This window comes from Pinus tabuliformis, chromosome 3_1 (assembly GCF_031772625.1).
Source record: "Pinus tabuliformis cultivar Carrire ecotype Pingquan chromosome 3_1, CPIR1, whole genome shotgun sequence".
NCBI lineage: Eukaryota > Viridiplantae > Streptophyta > Pinopsida > Pinales > Pinaceae > Pinus > Pinus tabuliformis.
The window spans coordinates 789,653,205-789,678,756 of record NC_142301.1 but is presented as its reverse complement, the minus strand read 5'-3'; the positions used below and the strand labels follow the sequence as shown (position 1 = coordinate 789,678,756).

The window sequence follows — 25,552 nt, the reverse complement described above, 5'->3', positions numbered from 1 at the left end:
TGCTCTCCTATATCTATAGCAGATGGTGTTGATGTTGATGCTCCCGCAGTGTCCTCCTCCTCCTCCTCCTCCTCCTCCTCTGAGTGCTGCTGCTCCTCTGACTCCGAGTCCTCCTCTTGCTGCCCCTGCTCTAATGGATCATCTGCCACTGGCTCTAACCATGAAGGTGACTCCTCCAAGAGGGGCTCCTCAGACTCCACCCTCCACGGAGACAGACATCAATATTGTCTAAGCTAAGTCACATGACACGAGGACACGAGACACGGAGGACACGTAAATACGAGTATTCAATACGAAACACAACGACCTGGAAACAAGACACGGGGGACACGTTTTATATATATATATATATATATATACACCAAAATATAGTTTTTTATCCATATTAAATTGCAGGTTGCAGCTTATCTAATCAAATTAAAATATAGTTACTTCTCAAAGTTCATAGTTCACTTTAAAAAAATAAATAGAATCAAAATTTACTATTTAGAAATTAGAATGTGATATGCTTGGTCTTGATTCTTGAATATTCAATGTTCATTGTTCATGTACAACTTACAAGCACATAAGAAAATAACTAAAGTCTAATCCTATTGATTTCCTCTGCCCCTCTTGCGAGAAAATGCCACAGCTTTCCCTTTCCCTCTAGATGTAGATGCTGGTGCTGGTGGAGTTGGCAGTGGAGTTTGCTATGCTCTAGAAGCTGAAGAACTAGAAGTAGGAGCTATAGGAGGTAGACCATGTCCTCTACTGGTGGCAGGGGTAGCCCGGGCAGGTGGTGTCACCTAGAAACATTACAATCTCCCAATCCTGAAATCCTAAAAAACTGATAAGTCTGCTGCATTTTGAATGAAATCTAAAATTCTACTTTCTCCATATGAAATCCAATGAGGCCGGAACCACTCTCAAACACCCTGATTCATTTCATGGTAATGTTAAAAATTTAAGTAAAAGGATGAAAATGAAGATTAAGGAGAATGTCACTTTTACTTTAAGAATTTAACATTACCATGAATAGCATATCAATACTAGGGCCTATAACGCTCAAACCCTCCTTGGCAGCAACCACATAGCTCTCCCCTTCCTTCTCCAGCAATCAGAAATGAAAATGATATGAAAAAAAACCAAAATCGGATTTTTATAGGCCGTGCAGAAATTTTTTACAGTTACCGGGCGATATTTTCGATTGTCACGCGATATTTTCCAAAATATCGGCGATATTTCGGAAATCGCGCGATATTTTCAAAAGCCGAAAATATCGCGATATTTTGTCGGCGATATATCGGCTCGCCGAAAATATCGCGATATTTCCGAATATCGCCGATATCTCGGCGATATTATCAACACTGCAATGAAGTATTGTGCACGAAATCAGATGTTCACCTAGAAGATGTTTGTATTACAGATGTGTCGCAGATAATTGTAAGAGTTGAAAGAAGGAAAAGATTGAATGTTTGCCATAATATGAAAATGAAGACTGAATTTGTGTTTGCAAGTGACCGGGACATACATATAGATATGTCATTATGTTTGAGGTTTGTGCTACAAGAGTTTGGCATGATTTGGCTTATTGATATAGATGAGTTGTGTTTGTAGCTTTGACATGATGCTTGACAATGACTTAGAACTCTGACTTGATATTGAGATATGTTTTGGACTATAGATCTCTCTACAATAGCAAATTTGGTTTTGACCTAATGTCTATTGATTTGATTTTACGATCGTTGATTTGCCCTAATATCAATGCTATGCGGGCATAGTGACCTTCAATGATTTATGTGAGTATTTGGAAAAATGGTTTTGTATTGGCCATCTTGTTTCTAGCACAATGATTGAAGTATTGATAATTGTGATTCAGTATGAAGATGGAACCTGCATAACTTATCCTTGGTGTATGTATTTGCATCTAGTGACATAAATGACTTGTATTATGATTATGAGGATGACTTAATGAAGTTTTCGATTGATATTGCATGATAGATGACAGACTTGTTGGCATGATAATAAATGAAGTCAAAACTTGATATCAGCTCTACCTGTCACCTGGTTGAAAGAATTGATACTGTGATATTGATGACTTTGATAATAGTTTTGATCTGACTTCTAAACTCTGATGAGCTGACTTTGTTGATACAACATTAATTTACATAAGGCTGATTATGTTGGCCTAGTAAGGCATTATGCTTGCAGAGAGCTTTGCATGAAGCAAACTCCCCGATACAGATATGTTCATAATTGACAGTTATCTGATGAAGTCAGGATGATGAGTTCCAAGATATGGCCTTGATTTTGATTTTACATGCTGATGGTCTACTCTTGACAGGTGATGAGCCTCTGATGATCTAAGTAAGAGGGAGATGACTTCTGAAGCTCGAAATGATGTATCTTGGCAAGATGAATCGATTTCTGAAATTTGGAAAAGAAATTTTATATTGCAAGACTGTGGAAAAATGTATTTGAATAATGGAAATGGAAATCCTTGGACACTTTGATTTGAAGTTCAAGATGTTGTTGAACTTGACATGGCATCCAACAGTTGATTGAAGCACTGATGTTCCACTTTGAACATCCATCTATATATATATATATATATATATATATATATATATACTTAATGTGCAGAGTCTGAATAAAGTCATGATTGAGCCGCTTCATTCACATAGAGTTGCCACCGAACATCCTTTGAAATGTTTACATGAGATGTTCTATTTTTTGAGGCTGAGATACTTCTCCTATGATATGTCACTGCATGGATGTATTGTTGTTAATAAAGATTATTGTTAATGAGCACATCTGAGTGTTGTCATAATATGAGATATGCCACGATATTATTGATGAAAGGTCCATAGTTTTACACTCGACCAAGATTGAGTATGAAGTTGCTAGCATGTCTCGCTACGAGGCAGGAGAAGCTCCTTAGAGATCCGTCTGATCAGGATCTGAATATGACATGGATACATAGTGATGACATAGAATCCCATATATAGTTGGGGTTGAGATACTACCATATATTGAGACAGTGCAGCCGTTCGAGACAAGCTTAGGCTTGTGATTGACACCTTCTTGAGAGGGAGGATGATTATGGTATCCTTTTGTGATTTATATGATTATTTATGGTCTAACATGATATTTGATATGTTGTCCTGTATGAACAGGAAACAACTATTATTGAGACAAGCAGATACCAAATTTGAGAATGATGAGAGCAGCGTTGATCAAGGACACTAAGCCAACTCTTCCTCCCTATTTGAGCTCCCAGGGTAAGGAATTGAGATAGAGGGCTCCTAGGGTTGAGGGAACTCTGGACAATAGGGTATGACCCCTATTTGTTACCAATAAGGTTGGAGATGTTGCTCCCCTACCTTCATAGGGTCGGAGAATGTTGCTCCCCTATCTGGTCTTAGTAGAGTATACCCCAGTTGGCATCATATCGACAAGCAGGGCTTGTCAGGAATACCACTCCTCGTTTGGCCAACGAGTTGAGAATGTAGTTGAGGTGTACAACCCAAGTCGATTATGATGCAGGTGTTCTACCACATGACTATTCAGGGTCATGGATGGGAAGATCAATAGGTAATAGGATGGGTTGAGATAACCCTATATGGTTATGGGTTGAGATTGAGCTCCCTGATGTGATCCCAGGATTGAGATGCGCTCCCCTATGTGTTTGAATATCCTATTGCTCGATATGGGATTATATATGTATAGCTCCCCCATGAGACTTCGGGTCGAGATGTGCTCCTATGTGGTTACAGGTTGAGATGTGCTCCTTGATGATATGCTCTCCAATCATGATTGATGATGATATTCCAGGTAGTAGCCCACTGGCAGAGATTCCGAGTAGTAGCCTGATGAATAAAGGGTGGTAGCTAAAGCTCCCATCCGGTAACACATTCTTCTTCTTTTAGATTCGAGAATGTTCAGCATACAAGCAGAAACAATTAAGAGATAAGCAGGAAGAAGAAAGGGATAGATCAAGATGTACATTAATGATTTGTGATGATGAGATACTTGAGATGGTCATGGCATGATGTCTACATGACAGAGATGATCAGTGATGATGCATGATGACACTTGAAGATACCAGAATGGCATATTGATTGATGGAGAGATATTAGCAAATGGAATTATCCCTAGTTGAGAGGGAGTGTTAAAATTATGCAACTGCAGTCAAATTCCACTTTGGATAGCTCATATGATGAAGATAATAATTGCAATAGTTTCCTCTTTTCGAGAGGACCTAAATTGACCTAAAGATCACCTTATTTGGACAAGCAGAAGTTGGTTTTTTGAATTTATTTATTTACTCATGTATATTGGATTAGGTCAACCTTAAGCACATGTACAATTGGACAGATCGACCTCAACATCAAGTGGACCCTCATGAAAGCCTATAAATAGAAGAGACCTCATGCTCACTTAGACACGTCTATCAAGCACTCTCTTCTCTCTTCTATTGTTTGGTTCGCACAGGTCTGATGGAGGAAAGCTCGCACAAAGGGTATGAAACTACAGGGTCGAAGCTCACACGTGTCTAGGGTTTCTGAGTCACAGACGCTCGCACGTAACTAAAGTTTTTTGTCCCTGTACGCTGGAACAGAATGGTCCTGAGAGCCTCCGAGAAGTCTCTGACAATCGCACACAGTGTCTAAGGGAGCATCCGGGAGGCTAGGGCTTTTGCAGTCCAAATCTTTCTTAGAGAGTCACATCCAATTCTCTAGAGAGCGTCCAAATCAGTCTCGGACGCTTGCACAAGGTGTCTAAGGGCGTGTCTGGGAGGCTAGGGTTTCTACAGTGCAGTTGGACCCCAGACGCATGCATACAGTTCTCCTAATCTTAGGAGTGTCTAGATCTGTCCTAGACACTCTCATCCAGTTCTTCAGAGAGCATCCAGATCTGCCTTAGATGCTCGCACATAGTATCTCTGCATGCATCCGAGACCAAAAGATGATTTATCAGTGTTCAACAATGTTCAGCAGTGTTCAACAGTATTTACCACAGTGACAGCAGTATCCAGCAGTTATCTACAATTAGCGATAGTACATTACAGTCCTCAGAATTAGGATCTTTGAGTATAAGTGTGTTTAAGGATCTTTGAGTATAAGTATCTTTGAGAATATGGATGTTCTAGTTGTTTTGTTGCATTGATGAAGACATGGATCATTGTACTCTCTTTTGTTGAACCATTTGATGATGATCTAAGAAGACGAAGAATTTCCAAGGGTTTTCCCCATAGTGGGTTTTGCATTGGTCTCTGACCAATCCTTGTGTCTCTATGTGTGCATGCTTTTCTTCTATTGTTCCTTTATGTTCCGTTGCATTGATGATGATGATGTTGTTCTTTCTACAAAATTGCATATGTTGATGAATACTGTTGTAGATCTGAATAATGTAATGATGATATGGGATGAACTTAATGTGTTAATCAAGAAATGCAATTATGAAAGCAAAGAACAATGTAGCCCTATGAAAATTTAACAGGAACTTGGATGAATGTGCCCTTTTTGTAGCAGCTCTTGGATCTGCCACTTGATTTCCTCATTTTCCAGAAGGGAATGGCAGTAGATTGGCCCATTGGGTAGAGGTGCACCGGGGATCAAATCGATTGAATGCTTAACCTAACAGTGCAAAGGTACCCCCATGGGTGAGGAGAAGATGTATTTGTACTTTGGTTCAGAGAATGTTTGTTGGAGCCAACGAATCTCCCAACACAGTTATATATGACATTGATCTATGTGATTACCAATGTGGTGCTTGTTTGACAAATTGGGTATTATAACCACATCTGCAAGTCGTAGAAGTCAAGGAAAGCAATGTCACGAGTGAGAAAGAGCAGGACTGTGCAAGTGAGGGTCGGCTCGTGACTCTACAAGTCCTAAAAAGTCAAAAACCATACTACACAGTGTAGTTACAACAACTTTCTTTGTTGTTTGGCTCAATAATGTCCATTTACAAGTCATGCAAAACTTTGATACATCGTAACGACTTAAAAAAAAAACTAATAAGTCGTGGTAAACCTACACTACCTAGGATAATAAATTAGGCCACCTTTGGATGCCTACTGTACTCCATTCAACTATCAGTCCAACTCACTAAAATGTTGCGTGATAACAAGGTCAACAAAAGTGAGCTAGTTGATAGTTGCGTAGATTATGGTGCAAGCATTATCCCTAATGGCTTGTGTATCAGAATGTAACCAAAGCAGCCGCTTAATGTAATCAATTGCATATTTAACATTTCTCCTCACTCATTATGTATGTATGCCAATTAAAAAAACGGAGGAAGAATATAAAAAAAGGGGAGCTATTCTTATAAAGGAAAGTCAAAACAATGTCCAAATGGATGAAAATGATACAATTGTCCAGCACTCATCCGACATCCATTCAAGTAGGATCAAAACCATTCATTTGCCTTAGAAGATCTATAAAAAGTAGCAGACTATTCGATTCAAGGGATTGCCTCCTTTTCATACCCAAATGTTGCCCATTTTGTGAGTGAGGGCATGTCAAGTAGTGAGGTTTCTTTCTTTTATTTCCAGTTCCTTCTTGGTGCAATTGATCTTTGCTTGTATGACGCCATTGTTGGTTTGCAGGTTGCCTCTTCTAGAGTGTCTCCTAGAATGTGAATGCAGATCTCTTTTGGTTAACAGTCGAGCAAAGGTAAATATCTTTATTTTCATCTTTTATTTCCAGTTCCTTCTTGGTGCAATTGATCTTTGCTTGTATGACGCCATTGTTGGTTTGCAGGTTGCCTCTTCCAGAGTGTCTCCTATAATGTGAATGCAAATCTCTTTTGGTTAACAGTCGAGCAAAGGTAAATATCTTTATTTTGCATCTCCTCCACTATTTTTATCATTAAAGTTGGTATTAACTATGTGACGGTTTTGCGGGATATGATCTTCTTGTTCCATGTTGATCAATTTAAATTTGACTATGTATCACCTTCTCATTCTCACGCATATTCCATCCTATCAGAGATGTACTTAGATGTTGAAAGCGTAATAAAAAATATTTCCTCTACTGGTCATATCTCGCCTCAGTGATTTTCCTAGCATCTGGGCTTATGTCCTTTTAATTATGTTCAAAATTTACTTTATTTTTCTCTATAAAAATGTGTTATTTCACTTTATTTTACTGTCGTGAATTATGTATTATATACGTTTAACTCATATTGTGATGTGGAGCATTGGCTGCCCTCGCTGCCTCCCTTGTTTGGCGCCTACACTTTTACTCTCTCCATCGAGTTTTTTCCTTGCAGGTGCAGCTGTTTGTGGTGGTATTTGTTGCGGTGCAGGGTTTTGGGTGTTTTGGGCGCTTAGTCACTTGTTGTTGCGTGTGTTGGTCCACGTGGGGTTCATCCGTTTGGGTTTCGCCACCACTCGCTTCCTTGGTTCATGCAGTACCTGATCCTCCTATGGCTGCCAGCTCTGGAGATGCCTCGATTGCGGTGGCCCTTCCGACCCTACGTTTTGGTGCCTTGTCCCGGGTTTTGCCTCCACTTTTGGGTTTTTGTCAAGGTTTTTTCCCCATTTTCTTTGCACCCCTGTCTCTGGGCTTTTTGTTTTCGGCTACTTGGCCAGTCTGTGCCTAGGTTTCTTGGTTTTTGTTTGGTGGTTTTGCATCCGCCTCTGTGATTCCAGTCGTCTGTGGGATTCATTGCCTCTCTTGGGGTGTTTTCAACCCATTTTGTAAGGTTTATTTGTCCCTGTTTTTGGGTTTTGACAGAACTTCCCTTCGGGATTTCTTTTGATGGGCTTGCGTGCCCATATTTTGTTTTTCGTTGTTTCTCTGGCCTAGGGTTTCATCCCATAGGGTTTCTTTGTATAGCTGTGAAGCGTTTGTGTTGGTAGGATTTTTGGCTATTATGCCTATAATGCCCTCGGGCATCTGCAAAATGTAATTTTGCCCTTGTTCTGGGATTGAATAAAATTACAATTTTTTCCTTGGAAAAAAATACTCATATTGTGATGTAAATTTTGTTCATTCCACTTCATTTACTTTCTTTTATGCTAATCCTAGTTCATGTAAATAATTTGTTAACCCTAACTCTTAAGTGTGATATGATGTTTGATTTTATTTGTTTTAGTTTTCATTTAGTTAGTCGTACTTTTGATTTGGTTTTACCTTTTTGTACATATTTTGCTTATGTTTAGTTTTAATAACTTTTTATTGGCTACAATGTCTTAATGTTTAATTGGTGTTAAAAAAAATCTTATTCATTAACAACTCAATCACATAATCTACATTAATGACTAAGATTCTAATTTAAAAAATATAAACATATATAAGTAAGAATTAAATTGTATCATAAAAGAAATAATTAATATTTGAATATACATCCACTTATTAAATCAATCATTAAGAATTTGATCATTTGACTTTCATGTATGAGGAGGTATAATGCTTTTAGTTATTCTTGCATAGAGGATGTTTTAGTCAATTTATTTTCTTTAATTTGTAAGTTAAATGCAGTTGAGGCTCTACAGTATTCTAAGGTCAAAACCTTAGAGCACTAATTAGTTTGTTGCTTCTGTAAATTATTCGTTCTTTAGGGTTAATATAGTTAGTTAATATTTTGTTTCTTTTGTTAGGGTTGCTAGTTGCAAGATTGTTCCTAGGCAGCCGTGACTCCTTTGACAAGCGAGAGGGTTGAGTTACGCTACTCTTGGCATGGATTTAACACCACCCGTGTGGCTATAAACTCTAGGATAGTGTTCTCATTACTTCTCGTCAATCGTCGAGAAGTTTGAGATGTTGATGTAGTGTCAGAGCGACACCTAAACCAAAAAAACATCAACAGGTAGGTATTTACTAGCCAGCATCTGATTTATGTTCAAAATTCCCAAAATAAGCCGAAGATAACCACACAAGGTATAATCATTGTTACCTACACATTGCACTGTCTATATAAAGTTTTGAACTTGTTTTATAATATTCCATATACTTTCATTTCTTACATAAGAAAAAGGAAAAAAAATCTTTGAATCTAGTAGTACGCATGTTGTCATTGTATAAGATATAGGAAGAAGCTCAATCAAATTACACATTCTTACTAGCTATTAATGCCAATGAAAGAAGTCACTCACCTTGTCTACTTTTGGTTCCTTCGTCCCTCCACCTACATCATGGAGAATTAATAAATCAAGTGTGACTAAGAAATATACACGATTTCCAAACAATGACAAGTATGCGTGCATGGTTAGAAGTATAATTTAAATTCTAATTGGTAAGACACTACGTCAAATATAACATGAATGCAAAGATGTAAATAATTATACCAAGATTTAGCCTTCTAATGTTGCAATATAATGTCATAGCAGGTGGCCCCCAAGTCAAAATTAAAAGGCAATATGATTTAATGCAACTATATATGAAATAAGTACTTCAAATATTCACATGTAATATATTTCAAGTGGCAATACATGGCATAGAATGTTGAATTTTTGTAGCTATGGTCACTCTTTATAATGTATATTTGGCCCTTGATGTATTTATATTGATTATTGTAAAGCATATTTTAAATGTTAGAGTCAAAAGAAAATATATTTTGAGTCAAGTCCCATTTGGACTTTTAAAAGAAGAAAATTTGAATTTTTAAATTTGAAATTTTTGGCTCCTAGTTTGTCAAGTCGGCCTCCCTCCAAGTCAAGTCGGCCCAGGTAGAGTCACACCCATTCGACCCAGTGAATTCACTATATAAAGGTAGCTCGACCTCCTCCTCAAGGCACCAATTCACACTCTCTCAAGCAAGATAGTTTATGGGAAACCTAGCGAAGGACAAGAAGGACAAGTAGGACGAAAAGAAGGACAAAAATAATCTCTCTCACTTCTCTAGCTCGTACGTTTGGAAGGAACATCTCTCTCTACAGTTCGCACTTTTTTGCGCAGTTTCTGTTGCAGGGGCCGAAATTTCTAGGCAATTGCAGGGGGCCGAAATTTCTAGGCAATTGCAGGGGGACGAAATTATGGGATTCTGGCAGTTGCAAGTGTTAATTTTTTAAAGGGCCATATTGTTCTTTGCTTTGATAATTGCATTTCATTATTTCCATATTAAATTCACCCCATAACATCATAACATTATCCAAATTTACATCATTATTCAACAACATATGCAACTATGTAGAAAGACAATATCATCATCAATGCAGTGGAACATAAAGCAACAATTGAAGAAAAGCATTCACACATAGAGACACCAGGATTGGTTGGAGACCACGGCAAAACCCACTATGGGGAAAACCCTTTCAAATTATTCTTGTTATTAGATTGTCATTGAATGATTCAGCAAGAGAGAGTACAATGATCCATATCAGCAACCATAAACCTATCCAGCAAAATCAACTAGACAATATTCATGAAATGAATCCAAAATACCAATAATCAAAACCCTAATTCGAAACCTATAATCCACTGTATATGTATGTAGTTAATAGCCGAACTCTGCGGTCAACATGCGTAACTGAAAATTCAACCTTTAAGTCCCAGTTGCAGGGAAGATGTGTCATGCATGCGGTTGAAAGGCTTCGATCAAAATTTCTCCATGACATGCCTGCGACTGAGACCCAAAACCCTAAAAATAGAGATGCGAGCTTCGGACCTTGCAATTTCGGACCTGTGCCAACCAATCTCCGCGAACTTGCCTCAAACCTGTGCGAGCCAAACCAAAGAAGAGAATAAAAGAATTCTCCATAATGATGTCCAAATGAGGTTGAGGTCACTTGTATTTATAGCCTTTCAAGGGGACCCAATTTACTTTAGGGCCAATCTGATCAAATGTGCACATGTGGGATTTAATTCAAAAATACACTTTCCTTTGTCCAAATTGAGTGCTTCAATAGTCAAAATTGGTCCTCTCGAAAAGAGGAATCTCATCCCATTGTTGGAATTTGCCACTAAGCTGCCAAATTAACACTCCCTCTCAGCTAGAGAGAAATTCCAACTGCACCATGTAATCATTGCAAATATCTTGTCATCATATCATGTCCCATCTCAAGAATCTCATCATCAAATGTCGTCACTACTCATCTCTTCTTATTCCTGCTTATCTCTTGATTGTCTCTGCTCATATGATGATCATTCTCAAATCTAAAAGAAGAAGAATTTGACATCAGAGGGGAGCTCAATCTACCACCCTCTATCCATCGGGGAGCCAATGCTACCACCCGGAATCACTACCAGCGAGGAGCCAATGCTACGACTCGTGAAACATCTGCCAGCGGGAAGCCAATTCTACGACTCGAGAAACTCTGCCAGTGGGGAGCCCAATGCTACATCTCGGGAAACTCTGCTAATCTTCCCAGCATGACCTTTAAGAGTCAATGGTGTAACACCTGCATCTCTAGCTTGAGCGAGATGCCACTTACCAGAAATAGTAAGGATCATGCCTAACTCAAGCAGCCAGCACCCATTGGCCAGATGGGTGGAAAAGACAGATGCCAACTGGGGTATACTCTGCATAGACCAAGATAGGGGAGCAACATCTCTGACCCTATGGGTAACAGATAGGGGTGATACCCTATTGTCCAGAGATCCCTCAACCCCAGGAGCCTTACATCTCAATTCCTCACCTTGGGCACTCAAACAGGGGGGGAGAGTCAGCTTAGTGTCCTCGATCAACCCAGACTCTTACTTAAGGAAGGTCACACCCATCAATCCATGCTGCTCCCTGTAGATCAAAAACATATCAATGTGCTCACATGCGGTACCAACATAACCAACTCATTGAAGAGTTGCCTCAAACATCACCAACAGTGACAGTCCTTTTTTTTTCCTGTTCATGCAGGACATCAAAATCAAACATTATGTTAGAGCAAAAATATGTTACAAAAAGGATACCTTATTCATCCTACCTCAACCACAAGCCTAAGCTTGTCTCGTATAGCAATAATGTCTCAATATATGAAGACATCACAGCCCCAACTATATACGAGATTCTCTATAAACCAGATCCCACTCAATATTATCACAATGTATCCCTATCATATCCAAAACCTGCTCAAACAACTCTCCAAAGAGCTTCCTTAACCAAACCGCCCCATAGTTAGACATGCTAGCAACAATGTACTCAATGTGCTCTTCCAATTATTAGTGTATCCATGCAAACTCATATCTCCAGAAGATATTGCATCTCAAACTCAATGGCCAGCTCCCTCTTAATGAGAAGCCTCTTCAATCATCACTATCTACCTATCCATCACAATATAGTCATGCTACAGCGAAACTGTTAGATCACAAACTATATCAGGTTCCTAGACATATATCATAACAAGTCATCATCATGTCATCAAACATTCATCAAGGGTTAGTGTAATATAAGAGTTTCTTCATACTTCAAGGATCATAATCATAACATCAAGTTAGGGCATCCAACAAAACCTTACCAAAATCAACAAGAGTATCAATCTTTTTTCATACTTTCATCATACTTATCACAAGCATTAACAACAACGTCAAACTACCATATATCAAAAACAATGTGCTAGCCTTCTTTATGAAATGAACCATGTCTAAAATGAAAGATGCTAGCCAAATATCAAGAGCACCAATATGTACCATAAATCAAACTTACTTTCATATTCTTGTCATACCTCATGGCTTACTTTACCGTCCAATATTACAGCTTACATACCTTATAGTATTCAAATACCTATGCACCTTCTAATTTGACATAGGTAGTTGTAGCACTTTGTCAACTTTTCATCAAGTGCCTCTTTTACCTTTTCCAATGTTGGCTCTTCTCTTCCTATACTTAGCCATGATCCTGCACCTCAAATGATCCTCAAGAAGGATCCACTTATCACATCTCATCAAGAGGTTAGAAGTATCCAAATACTCAAATATACATGTAGAAAGTATAAGTAATAATCAAAACAATAATCAGATCAATAAGTCTAAACAAAAGTAAAGACATAAAGGAGCACCATAAATCGAAAAGTACTTATCTTCAATGAGAGGTGATCATCTCCCTCTTGAACCAACCTTCAAGAGCCATCATTGTCCATTGTCCATATGACAATGTTGCCTTCAATATTTCAACCAACTTCATCAACAACCAGGCCTAATAGAGACTATCCCATCTAGGGCTTCATCAAATTTGTCACAAGTGCTTGAACATCTTCACATTGATCATGTTAGGGTTTCTAGATTGCATATGTCAAATCTGTCATAATCCAGGGTTTCTTCCAAACCCTAACCTCATAATATCCATCAAACCCTAATAACCAAATTTCCTAGGGTTTCTTTCAAACCCTAAAATTCTTTTAGGTCTCAACCATATTCTCTTGCTTCCATCAAAGGTGTCTCCATAGGGGTGATCTTCAATGACTTTTCTTTAGCCCAACTCTGATACCATGCTAATTTTTCTGATGGGCTTGTTGTCGCACAGATTGTCACGACAACGCTCAGACCGGGGGCTGTCACCCTGATCCCCGATCTCTCGTTTAAGCCGTCTCCCGAGGCTAAGGGGGGTAGACCCTATGGGACAAAGGAAGACCAACTGTGGACCAGTTGGGTTGGGAGACACAACAAGGCAATTTAGCACCTGATTGATTTTAGAAATTAATGGACCAGTGCCTTATGGAGTTAATGATTAAATGATTATTTATTAGATGTTGCAGTAATATGAACTTTGTAAAACAATCATTTATCATCAAATAACCCAAGCAATGCAAGATATTCGATAAACGCACAATGCTTTAACAATGTTCCGGCAATTAAACTTCAAAAAAAATCAAATGCTTTAAATGGCCATAAAATTTAAATGTTGATCAGTTACCACTTTCATATAGCTAACCTTCAAATGAACATTTAAGCATGTTTAACCACATAAAAATGATAAATATTAATCCCACGTTAAAAATCTATTAGCGAAATACACCAAAATTTGGAAATGTGACAAAATATGCTAAGACTAAATGCGACACAAAAAATATTTCAAAATTTTTATATTTTTTTGATTTTTTAATTAAATGAAAAACTAAACAAAAGAACTCAAAGTCTAAATTTAAACCAAATTTAAATCCTAAACCATGAAGGAATTTTTTGGTACCCTTTTTATAATTTTTTAATTTTTATGATTTTTAAATAGAACAAAAATGAACTAAGCAAAAATTAGAGTAAATAAAACTTAAAGATTATTAACACTAAACTAAACTAAGTGAAAAATAAACTAAAACTAAAACCTAACTTAAAACTCAAATATTAAACTAATCTAAGTCTAAAATTTAATTCTAAAAACTAAATAAAAGAAAAAAAATTCTTTATGCCCTTTTTTGTATTTTTTATATTTTTTAAATAAAAAAAAAACTAAAATTAAAATCTAAACTAAAGCCTAACTATACAAAATCTAAAATAATATATGCTAACTTAACCAACACAAAATTATGAGCTCTATCCTACAACTAAACCAACGAAAATAAATATAAAAGCAAGCAACCCTAGCCCGTTAAAAAAAAATTCTTAAAGTTTGTTTGCCCGGAGGTTTGCTTGACGACGGATTTGTTTGCAGGTGATGGAGTCGTGGATCAGGAGTATGGCAGGAGGGAGAAGCGAATACGAAGGGGTTTGCTGCGGATAAGGTGAAGGGGCTGCAGTGCCAGAGCATGAGGGAGACTGCGTGAGTGATTCTTTTATTTTGCAGGTGGTTGAGAATGGAGCAGATGACTGAAAGGCAGCGTTGAGGAGAAGATGAGCAGCTCGATGGAAAGGCTTGCGTACAGGCAGCAAGATGGGATGCTGAAGGTGACTGCAATGAATAACGGAGAGACAATAAGCAAGTAGTGGTGATAGCTGAGGGTTTCGAAGAGCAGGTTTGCGTGGGACGTGGATGGTGGAAAACGCAGGAGCAGAAGCTGAACAGAGGAAATCGGACAGCACACGTCGAATGATAGCAGAGGGGCTGATGGATTTGGGTTTCTTTGTGCGCATAAACAACCTGGAATGCGTGAAAAATGGAAGAGACACGCAGGTAATGCATCTGATTGAGATATTGAAGGTAGCGTGGACAGTGTGCATGGAAGCTGGAATGGCCAGCGTAATCAGAAAAGATGGATTCAAGCAGGAGTGGTATGGCTTGTGCAGCCTTGAGCTCCTTCTGAAAACTTAAAGAAAATTTAACTCCCTTTGCTTCAAAACCTTGCAACAAATTTCCAGATCTGACAATAACTGAATTTGAAACCCTTGGACAGCAAAATAGTGCCCATGTAAGAACCGGTTGTGAGGCCAGATCTTACCCTCCAAGGCCTAGATCTGGCTTCAGGACAAGATTATATCCTCAGCTCCAAAACCTGTAACAGCAAAAGCAAAAATACCTAGAAATAATATATGCAAAAACTAAAACCCTACAAATCGATTACAATATTTACAGATTTACGACTCTAAGTAGCCAGATTTGTCAGTAATCCACAATAATATTTTCAAAATTTCAGATTTACTATGGGATACTTCAGAAATCTCTGATGCATTCAAAAGATAACTTTAAATGATAGACCTAGAATCAAAACTGGTTGGGCCCTTCAAGAAAATGCTTTTCGGTAGTTGGCTGGTTCAGCCGAGAACTTCCCCAAATGCCCGTTGATCTTCACAATCTAGATTTCCTGCACAGCTCACTTCAACTATCAATAAAGAGGGAAGAAACAGTAGTAAAACACAAATCCAATGGAGATACCTGCCATTATTTTCAGAAATTTTATTACCATTCAAACCCTAGTGAGTAAACAAGATACCTGTGTTCAACATCACTCTTCATCAAGCTATTACCAATGGCTGAAATTAAATTTATGCAGAAAAATGAAACAGCTTACAGCATTTCAGGAGAGTAACACCAGCAAGATTTCAACCCCAAAGTCTTTCTTTATTGCACAAGAAAAAGATTACAAGAGAGCTTTCTTCAGCACAAGACTCACAGATCGAATGATCTCAAATGACCCCTAACACCCTATTTAAAGGAAAAATTCCCAACGGCTAGTTCGAGTGATCCATGTCAAACTAATCTCAACCGTCAATGAGGATCAAAATCCCTTTTAATCTCATCCGTCGAAATTTTAAATGCATTTTAATATATTTAAAAATTAAAACTTTGCATTTATTTTCTCAAAACTTTGACTTATTATTATTTTTTTTTTAATAATTTTTTTTTAATTTTATTTTTTATTATTTATATCTTTTATTTTTTATTGTTTTTTTTATTTTATTTTTTTTTATCCTCGAACTTAGCCTTTGGAAAAAATCACCTAGGACCTAGGACTTAGGACTTATGAGGAGATAAAACATTTTCTAACCCTCAAGATACTTTACATCATGACTTTTACAATTTTACATCTCAAGGGGGAAAACCCATTTGACATAGACCCTCATAAACCACCCAGTTCTGCGACACAAACATAATCTAGCAGATCAAGCAACTTGTAATAACCTAACCAAACAGTTAGATTATTTCCAAATTACTTTCACATAGACTCAAAACACACTAGGATTCCCCTAAGATTCTAATGACAAAATTCATTCCGGCTTTGGGGTTAGGCTGAAGGAAAACTCTGTCGATCATGGATCGGTGAGACAAAAAACCTTCCGAAACGTAGATTATCACTAGAAAATTAGGTTTACCTAAGCAATTTACATACATGACTTAGATCTGCTAAGATTATTTACAAGTTACACATGCAGACTAGGTTTACAACATAACATGATCAAGTCGACGATGACTGTCGAATGGCATGGACTTGTTGATTAAGCGCTATCCCTTTTGTGAAAAAATGGGGTGCACTGCTATGGGTAGTTGACACGCAGTGGTCAACATCTGGCTCTACTTGGGGACACGTTGCTGCATTGTAGGAATGTGAGAATCCAGAATCTGCATCCACGCAACACACAACCAAAAATAAGTAGCGTCCATCCAAAAATCATCATATAACATTAAACACATGAAAAATATAAGCTCTTCATTTATTAACTATCTAGTAACATGAAAAGTAAATCTAATCCTAAAACAGAAATAAAATGCTGAAATGACAAGGAGTAAGGTTAGAAATACAATACAAAGGATGCCCCATGGCATCAGATATCATCTTTGAAGAACAGCTTGAGCATTTGGCCATTTGCAGGTAAATCAAGTGGTTCGCCATCCAATCTGCTCAAGTGGAATGAGTTTGGTCTAGCAATGTCTCGGATGATGTACGGTCCCAGCCACAAACTGTCGAACTTCTTATGTTTTCCTGGTTTTTCATTCTTGCGATCCCAAAGAAGTACCATATCTCCAACCTGCAAAGATCTAGATCGAGAGGATTTATCAAAGCTTTTCTTAATGTTAGATTGATTTTTACATATAGCATCAAAAGCTGTCCTATGAGCTTCATCTAACTCCACAATCTGATCTATTCTATTTTGAACAACATCTTTATTAGTAGAAAAATGTTGAAGGAGCTGATAAGCTGGCAATTTCAGGTGCATAGGTAAGGTTACATCCAAGCCATAAACTAATTCAAAGGGAGATTTACCAGTAGCTTTCTTCTTAGTGATCCTATCTGCCCATAAAGCATACTTGATTTTGCTATCCCATGATCTCTTATTATCTCCTACTATCTTCTTGATAATGGTTATGAGATTCTTGTTACTTGATTCAGCCAGACCATTACCCTAAGGATAGTAATTTGATGAATGAGATAAGACAATGCCATACTTGAAACAGAAAGATGAAAACTCTGAGGAACTAAAAGCTTTGGCATTGTCAGTAGTGATCTTAGCAGGGACACCAAATCTAGTAATGATATTATTTTCAATGAAATCCATAATAACCTTTTCAGTGGCATTCTTAGCAGGAATGGCTTCAACCCATTTAGTGAAATAATCAGTAGTAGTCAAAATCCATGAGTAGCCATTGCTAGAATTTTCATGGAACTTCCCAATGAAGTCCAGACCCCAATGCTGAAAAGGTGCCTCTACAATGACAGGTTGTAGGGGCAGGGCAGCAAGCTTCTGTTTCCCAGTGAACAGCTGACAGGCTTGACAAGTTCTAACAAACTTATGCACATCAAAAAAAATTGAAGGCCAATAATAACCAGCTCTCAGAATTTTGTGGCAGCAGTTCTAGTAGCATAGTGACCACCACAAAATCTTGAATGAAACTCAGAGATTAATTTCTTGGACTCAATTTCATCAACATACCTAAGTACTATGCCCTTAGGATTTCTCCATCCAAGGCCATCCTTCATAAGGCAATACTTAGTGCCTTTTAGTCTAAGAGCCCTTCTCTTATGAGCAGCAAAATGGTAAGATTCATCAAGTAATAAACAATGTCCTTGTACCACTCATGCTCTCCTAATCTTTGCAACTCAGGCGAAGATAGATCGCTAAGACAAAACAAACCAAGAGTCTTTTCGTTACCTTCGGTCAACATTTTAGCCAAGCCTTGGCCTTTGACTAGCTTGGTGGGTCTGATCTCCAAATCATATTCTTGTATTTTAGTAACCCACCTAGCGCGAGTCCCTAAGCAATCAGTTTGAGTTAATATATCTTTAATAGCAAAATGTGGGATGAAAGCAATGATTTTAGAATAACCCACATAAGTTTTGAAATGCTTAAGAGACTTGACCAGGGCATAAGCTTGCTTTTCCATGGTATTGTTCTTTAATTCGGAATTTTGAAGCTCTACTCATGAAAGCAATAGGCTGCTCGTGACCATCCTTATTCTTTTGTAACAGGACACCAGCAATGGTATCTTCGGGAGCAAAAGAAAAAATCATGAAATCCTTGGAATAATTGGGACTAACTAAGACAGGAACTCTTGCAATAGCGCACTTGATTTCCTAAAAAGCCTTTTTGTTGTCTTCTTGCCAAACAAATTTTACGTCTTTCTTCAGAAGACTCTGAATAGGCTTAGCTACTTCTGCGTAATTTGGTATAAACCTTCTAAGAAAATTTGTTTTTCCAAGGAAGGACTAAAGGGATTTAAGATTATGAGGGAGACGAATCTTTTGGATTGCTTCAATTCTTTCAGGATCAATCTTGATTCCATCTTTAGAAATGATATGGTCCAGTAATTTCCCTTCAGTTACTCCAAAAACAGACTTAGCTGGATTCAAAGAAATCTCGTATTCTCTACATCTATTGAAAACCTGCCTAAGATGATTTATATGACTGATACCATCTTTAGAAAATACAGTAAGATCATCTTGGTAAATTTCAATAAATTTCCCGATTAACCCCTTGAAGGCATAATCCATAGCCCTTTGAAATGTAGCCCCAGCATTGGTTAATCCAAACGGCATTCTAATGTATTCAAAAGTACCCCATGGTGTGGTGAATGTGGTTTTGTGACGATCTTCCTTTTTAACCCATACCTAATTATACCCAGAAAAACCATCTAGCAATGACATCATTCCAGAACTGGTTACTCTTTGCAACAAAGTCTCCATGTTTGGCAAAGGGTAATTATCTTTCTTGCATGCTAGATTAAGATTTCGAAAATCGACACAAAGCCTTATCATACTGTTCTTTTTCCTAACAATCACCAGATTGGAACACCATGTCAAATGCCTTGTTTGAGCAATAATTCCTGCCGCAAGCATTTTTGAAAGCTCTTTCTGAACCAAAGGGGCTAACTTAGGATTAATTTGCCTAAGCTTTTGGCGAAAGGGTTTAGCATTTTCATCTTTTAAGGGGATAGTATGTTCCATGACATCTTCCCTATAGCCTTTTAATTCATCATAAGAAAATGCTAAAACATCTCAATATTCGCGAAGTAAATTAGTTAACTTTTTTCTTTCTTCCACACTAGTACCTTTACCAATTTTAACAATCTTTGGGTTTGCAGGAGTACCAATGTTTATCTTGAGATATTCGCCTGGGTCCATTTTATTTTCCTCTCTCAACTTCGTGGCATCATGACGATCAAAGTGTTGCTCTAAGGCAACCACATTCCTAGGAGTAGGATTTATGATATGCTCATGATTAAAAGATCCATCCTCCCCAGTATCTATCCGGAAATCTTCAAACTCATCCAGACTATCAAGAAAACGAATCACTTGATTTTCATCATTAAAGACTTGCCAATGCTCTGAGTTATCTGGAACAGACGGTCTAAATATTACTTCGATTTTGATCTTATCCTTAATTAGCTCATCAGATAATTGGAAGGTAGTAGCAACTACGGCAAGTTCATCCGCCAAACTATTATGCTCTCTTGGGACAACTTCAAGGTCAAGGGCATCAAAGTGTTCCAAAGTATCCCACACAACATTTCGATAATTCCTTAATCTTTGATTTTTACATGTAAACTTATTTTTAAGCTGCATGATAATCAAATCAGAATCCCCCTTAATGCTAAGCAACTTAATTCTCAAAGATTTTGCCAATTCAAGACCCAACAATAAAGCCTCATATTCAGCGACATTGTTGGTTGCTTCAAATTCTAAACGATAGGAAAACTTGAAAATGTGACCAAGAGGTGATTTAAACATTATTCCTGTACCTTTACCATGTCTAGACGATGCACCATCAAAGTACATGTACCAAACTCTATCATTGAGATCCTTAATCTTATCATCAGGAGGAATTATGAAATTAGACATGATAGTGTAATTCCCAATGTCAGATTGTTCTTTAATTATCTTGTTGTGAGGTCTCTTAAGATCTTCAACATGGAATTTTCTTTCCGGCTCTCTATTAAGTCTTACAAAACCATCACCTCTAGGAGAAGGAATCATAGCATATGACCAATTCATTTGAATACTTCCTCCTAGATCAAAGGCCCACTTTCTGGATAAAAGCATACCCCAGGCATCAGGCACATTAACAACAACGATATCCATAACAATCATGATGTCTGGGTAAACTGATAGATGAACTTGTAAATCTTTGATCAAACCATGCACTTCAATCTTCTTAGAATCCATGGCACATATATTATAGTAGGGTCTAGAAACTCTTAAGTTAAGTTGTTCCATGACCCTTTTAGTCATGACACAAGCTGATGCACCAGAATCTAACATGCAATTATTCAATTTATATCCATTAACCAACAAGGTGATAAAGAAACGCTGGTGATCTTTGTTATCCGCATCTAAACTTTGCAAATATATGGGAGCATCGTGATAGTCAACTTCCTGGGTCTTCTGTTGAGAAATATTTACTTGAGGACCCTGAATAGCTTTTAGTAACTTATCTCTTTGGGAAGGGATTTTAGCAATCTCGGAGACAGGAACCCAGATTTTCGCATTGTTAAACCAACTTCCCAAATCGACATCTAATCCAGAGTTTAAACCAGGGTTAAAAGTTCGAGGGGGAATTTGATTCCCGCTCTGATCTTTATCCCTTCTCTGATAGGTTAAACCTTTATCTCTAGCAATTTCCATGATTTGCTCTGGAGAGGGTTTTTCACCATATAACTTAGCCAAAATGTCATCTTCATTTTCAAGGTTATTTATACTAAAAGCTGATGAGGGATTCATAACGTCACGACTATTTTCCTTGACCTCCATCCAATCATCCATAGACAAAGGAAACTTGTTACCCACTACATTTATTTGATCACCTGTCCCAAACATTCCATTATCTAAAATTCTTCTAACGATGTGACAAGTGGCCTCTTCATGAAGAGCATCACAAACCCGACAGTAAGGCGAAGCATTATCAACCAAATTAGTAAGCGGATTAGCAGGTCTCTGCTCACTAGATTGACCCTTCTTTTGCCAATTGTTATTTCTGTTATTATTATTTCTAGGTTGGAAATTTTGCGTTTGTGCTCTTTCCATTTGGACCAACCTATTCTGCAAAGTAGCTATCTCCTTGTTATGATTAATTTCTATGCTTTCAATCTTTTTGAGCAATTTCTGAACAAGCTCGCTTTCAGGGTCTTGAACTGCTTTTCCTTTAGGTTCTTTTAGTTTCGTAGCAGCCCTATCGAAACCTGGGATCTCAGACTTCCCAGATGTCGCCTTGTCCTTTTCAAGCTCTATTGCTAAGGCTTGGCAATCCCTATAATCATTAAGTCTAGCACGCCTCAATTCATAAGAGGGCTCAGGACTAAAGGCATCAATGTAAAAATCTCGAAGAGATTTGTCGGTAGGTTTATAATCTTGAGGTAATTCTTTAACAATATCATTAAACCTTTTGTTAAATTCTTCAACGGTTTCATTCTCTCTCTTTTTTATTATGCTAATAGCTTTCACGAGGTGTCTTCCTTCTCTCTTATCTCCATACTTTTCCTTAAAGGCATCAATGATCGATTGTAAGGAATTAAATGAATTCCGAGGTTTTTCTGAAAACCAGTCATGAGCATTGCCCCCAAGGTTAAAATAAAAAGAGTCATTCTAACATCCTCATGATCGAAATCAGCAGACCTTGCGTACTTAGCCATCCATATACTAAAATCTCTCAGATGCGAATTAGCACTAATCGCATTATCTCCCTGAAAGCTAGGCAACTTATCTATCCCAAGTGCTGGAAGATCATTGGGATAACCTTGAATGTTAGAAAAATCGCAAGGGGCATATATATCCATGATGTCGTGCCCAACTTGACTAGTAAAAAGCAAATGGATATCAGAGAGGGCTTCTTGTCCGAGGTTAACAAGAAGTGTACGAGAAGAGAGTTTGTGTAATCGTACCTTGAGAGCCCTTTCAGGATCAGGAGCAAGATTGCACAGACTGCTTGGATGTCTTCTAGTATACACTCTTGCAGATGATATATGAAGTGGAGTCGCCACCCGGACAGGAAGTGAAACACAGAAGGGCTCGAAAGGAAAGAGCTAAGGACGAGAGGAAAGAAACGAGATGAATGTCGAAGGAACCAAGGACAAAAAAAACTCTATCCCCGGCAACGGCGCCAAAAAATGTTGTCGCACAAATTGTCACGACAACGCTCAGACCAAGGGCTGTCACCCTAATCCCTGATCTCTCCATTTAAGCCGTCTCCCGAGGCTAAGGGGGATAGACCCTATGGGACAAAGGAAGACCAACTGTGGACCAGTTGGGTTGGGAGACACAACAAGGCAATTTAGCACCTGATTGATTTTAGAAATTAATGGACCAGTGCCTTATGGAGTTAATGATTAAATGATTATTTATTAGATGTTGCAGTAATATGAACTTTGTAAAACAATCATTTATCATCAAATAACCCAAGCAATGCAAGATATTCGATAAATGCACAATGCTTTAACAATGTTCCAGCAATTAAACTTCAAAAAAAATCAAATGCTTTAAATGGCCATAAAATTTAAATGCTGATCAGTTACCACTTTCATATAGCTAACCTTCAAATGAACATTTAAGCATGTTTAACCACGTAAAAATGATAAATATTAATCCCACATCAAAAATCTATTAGCGAAATACACCAAAATTTGGAAACGTGACAAAATATGCTAAGACTAGATGCGACACAAAAAATATTTCAAAATTTTTATATTTTTTTTTATTTTTTAATTAAATGAAAAACTAAACAAAATAACTCAAAGTCTAAATTTAAACCAAATTTAAATCCTAAACCATGAAGGAAACCTTTTGGTACCCTTTTTATAATTTTTTAATTTTTATGATTTTTAAATAGAACAAAAATGAACTAAGCAAAAATTAGAGTAAATAAAACTTAAAGATTATTAACACTAAACTAAACTAAGTGAAAAATAAACTAAAACTAAAACCTAACTTAAAACTCAAATATTAAACTAATCTAAATCTAAAATTTAATTCTAAAAACTAAATAAAAGAAAAAAAATTCTTTATGCCCTTTTTTGTATTTTTTATATTTTTTAAATAAAACAAAAAAACTAAAATTAAAATCTAAACTAAAGCCTAACTATACAAAATCTAAAATAATATATGCTAACTTAACCAACACAAAATTATGAGCTCTATCCTACAACTAAACCAACGAAAATAAATATAAAAGCAAGCAACCCTAGCCCGTAAAAAAAATTCCGAAAGTTTGTTTGCCTGGAGGTTTGCTTGATGACATATTTGTTTGCAGGTGATGGAGTCGTGGATCGGGAGTATGGCAGGAGGGAGAAGCGAATATGCAGGGGTTTGTTGCGGATAAGGTGAACGGGCTGCATGCTAGAGCGTGAGGGAGACTGCGTGAGTGATTCTTTTGTTTTGTAGGTGGTTGAAAATGGAGCGGATCACTGAAAGGCAACGTTGAGGAGAGGATGGGCAGCTCGATGGAAAGGCTTGCATACAGGCAACAAGATGGGATGCTGAAGGTGACTGCAATGAATAACGAAGAGGCAATGAGCAAGTAGTGGTGATAGCTGAGGGTTTCGAAGAGCAGGTTTGCGTGGGACATGGATGGTGGAAAATGCAGGAATAGAAGCTGGATAGAGGAAATCGGGCAATGCAAGTCGAATGATAGCAGAGGGGCTGACGGATTTGGGTTTCTTTGCGCGGATAAACAACCTGGAATGCGTGAAAAATGGAAGAGACACGCAGACAATGCGTCTGATTGAGATATTGAAGGCAGCGTGGACGGTGTGCATGGACGCTGGAATGGCCAGCGTAATCAAAAAAAATGGATTCACGCAGGAGTGGTATGGCTTGTGCAGCATTGAGCTCCTTTTGAAAACTTAAAGAAAATTTAACTCCCTTTTCTTCAAAACCTTGCAACAAATTTCCAGATCTGACAGTGACTGAATTTGAAACCCTTGGACAGCAAAATAGTGCCCTGTAAGAACCGGTTGTAAGGCCAGATCTTACCCTCCAGGGCCTAGATCTGGCTTCAGGACAAGATTATATCCTCAGCTCCAAAACCTGTAACAGCAAAAGCAAAAATACCCAGAAATAATATATTCAAAAACTAAAACCTTACAAATTGATTACAATATTTACAGATTTACGACTCTAAGTAGCCAGATTTGTCAGTAATCCACAGTAATATTTTCGGAATTTCAGATTTACTATGAGATATTTCAGAAATCTCTCATGCATTCAAAAGATAAATTTAAATAATAGACCCAAAATCAAAACTGGCGGGGCTCTTCAAGAAAATGCTTTTTGGGAGTTGGTTGGTTCAACCGAGAACTTCCCCAAACGCCCGTTGATCTTCACAATCTAGATTTCCTGCACAGCGCACTTCAACTATCAATAAAGAGGGAAAAAACAGTAGTAAAACACAAATCTAATGGAGATACCTGCCATTATTTTCAGAAATTTTATTACCATTCAAACCCTAGTGAGTAAACAAGATACCTGTGTTCAACATCACTCTTCATCAAGCTATTACCAATGGTTGAATTTAAGTTTATGCAGAAAAATGAAACAACTTACAGCATTTCAGGAGAGTAACACCAACAAGATTTCAACCCCAAAGTCTTTCTTTATTGCACAAGAAAAAGATTACAAGAGAGCTTTCTTCAGCACAAGACTCACAGATCGAATGATCTCAAATGACCCCTAACACCCTATTTAAAGGAAAAATTCCCAATGGCTAATTCGAGTGATCCATGTCAAACTAATCTCGACCGTCGATGAGGATTAAAATCCCTTTTAATCTCATCCGTCGAAATTTTAAATGCATTTTAATATATTAAAAATTAAAACTTTGCATTTATTTTCTCAAAACTT

At 37.6% G+C, this 25,552-nt stretch overlaps 1 protein-coding gene across 3 annotated transcripts in view; it reads right to left on the bottom strand.

Annotated features, from left to right (window-relative positions):
* LOC149189806 (uncharacterized) overlaps window positions 1–25,552 on the bottom strand; it is a 458,516-nt gene that overhangs the window by 251,080 nt on the left and 181,884 nt on the right. For all 3 annotated transcript variants that reach the window (XM_089411941.1, XM_089411942.1, XM_089411940.1), the window contains one exon: window positions 9,086–9,117. In XM_089411941.1, coding sequence (XP_089268067.1) covers window positions 9,086–9,117 — 32 coding nt within the window. The remainder of the gene's footprint in view (window positions 1–9,085; window positions 9,118–25,552) is intronic.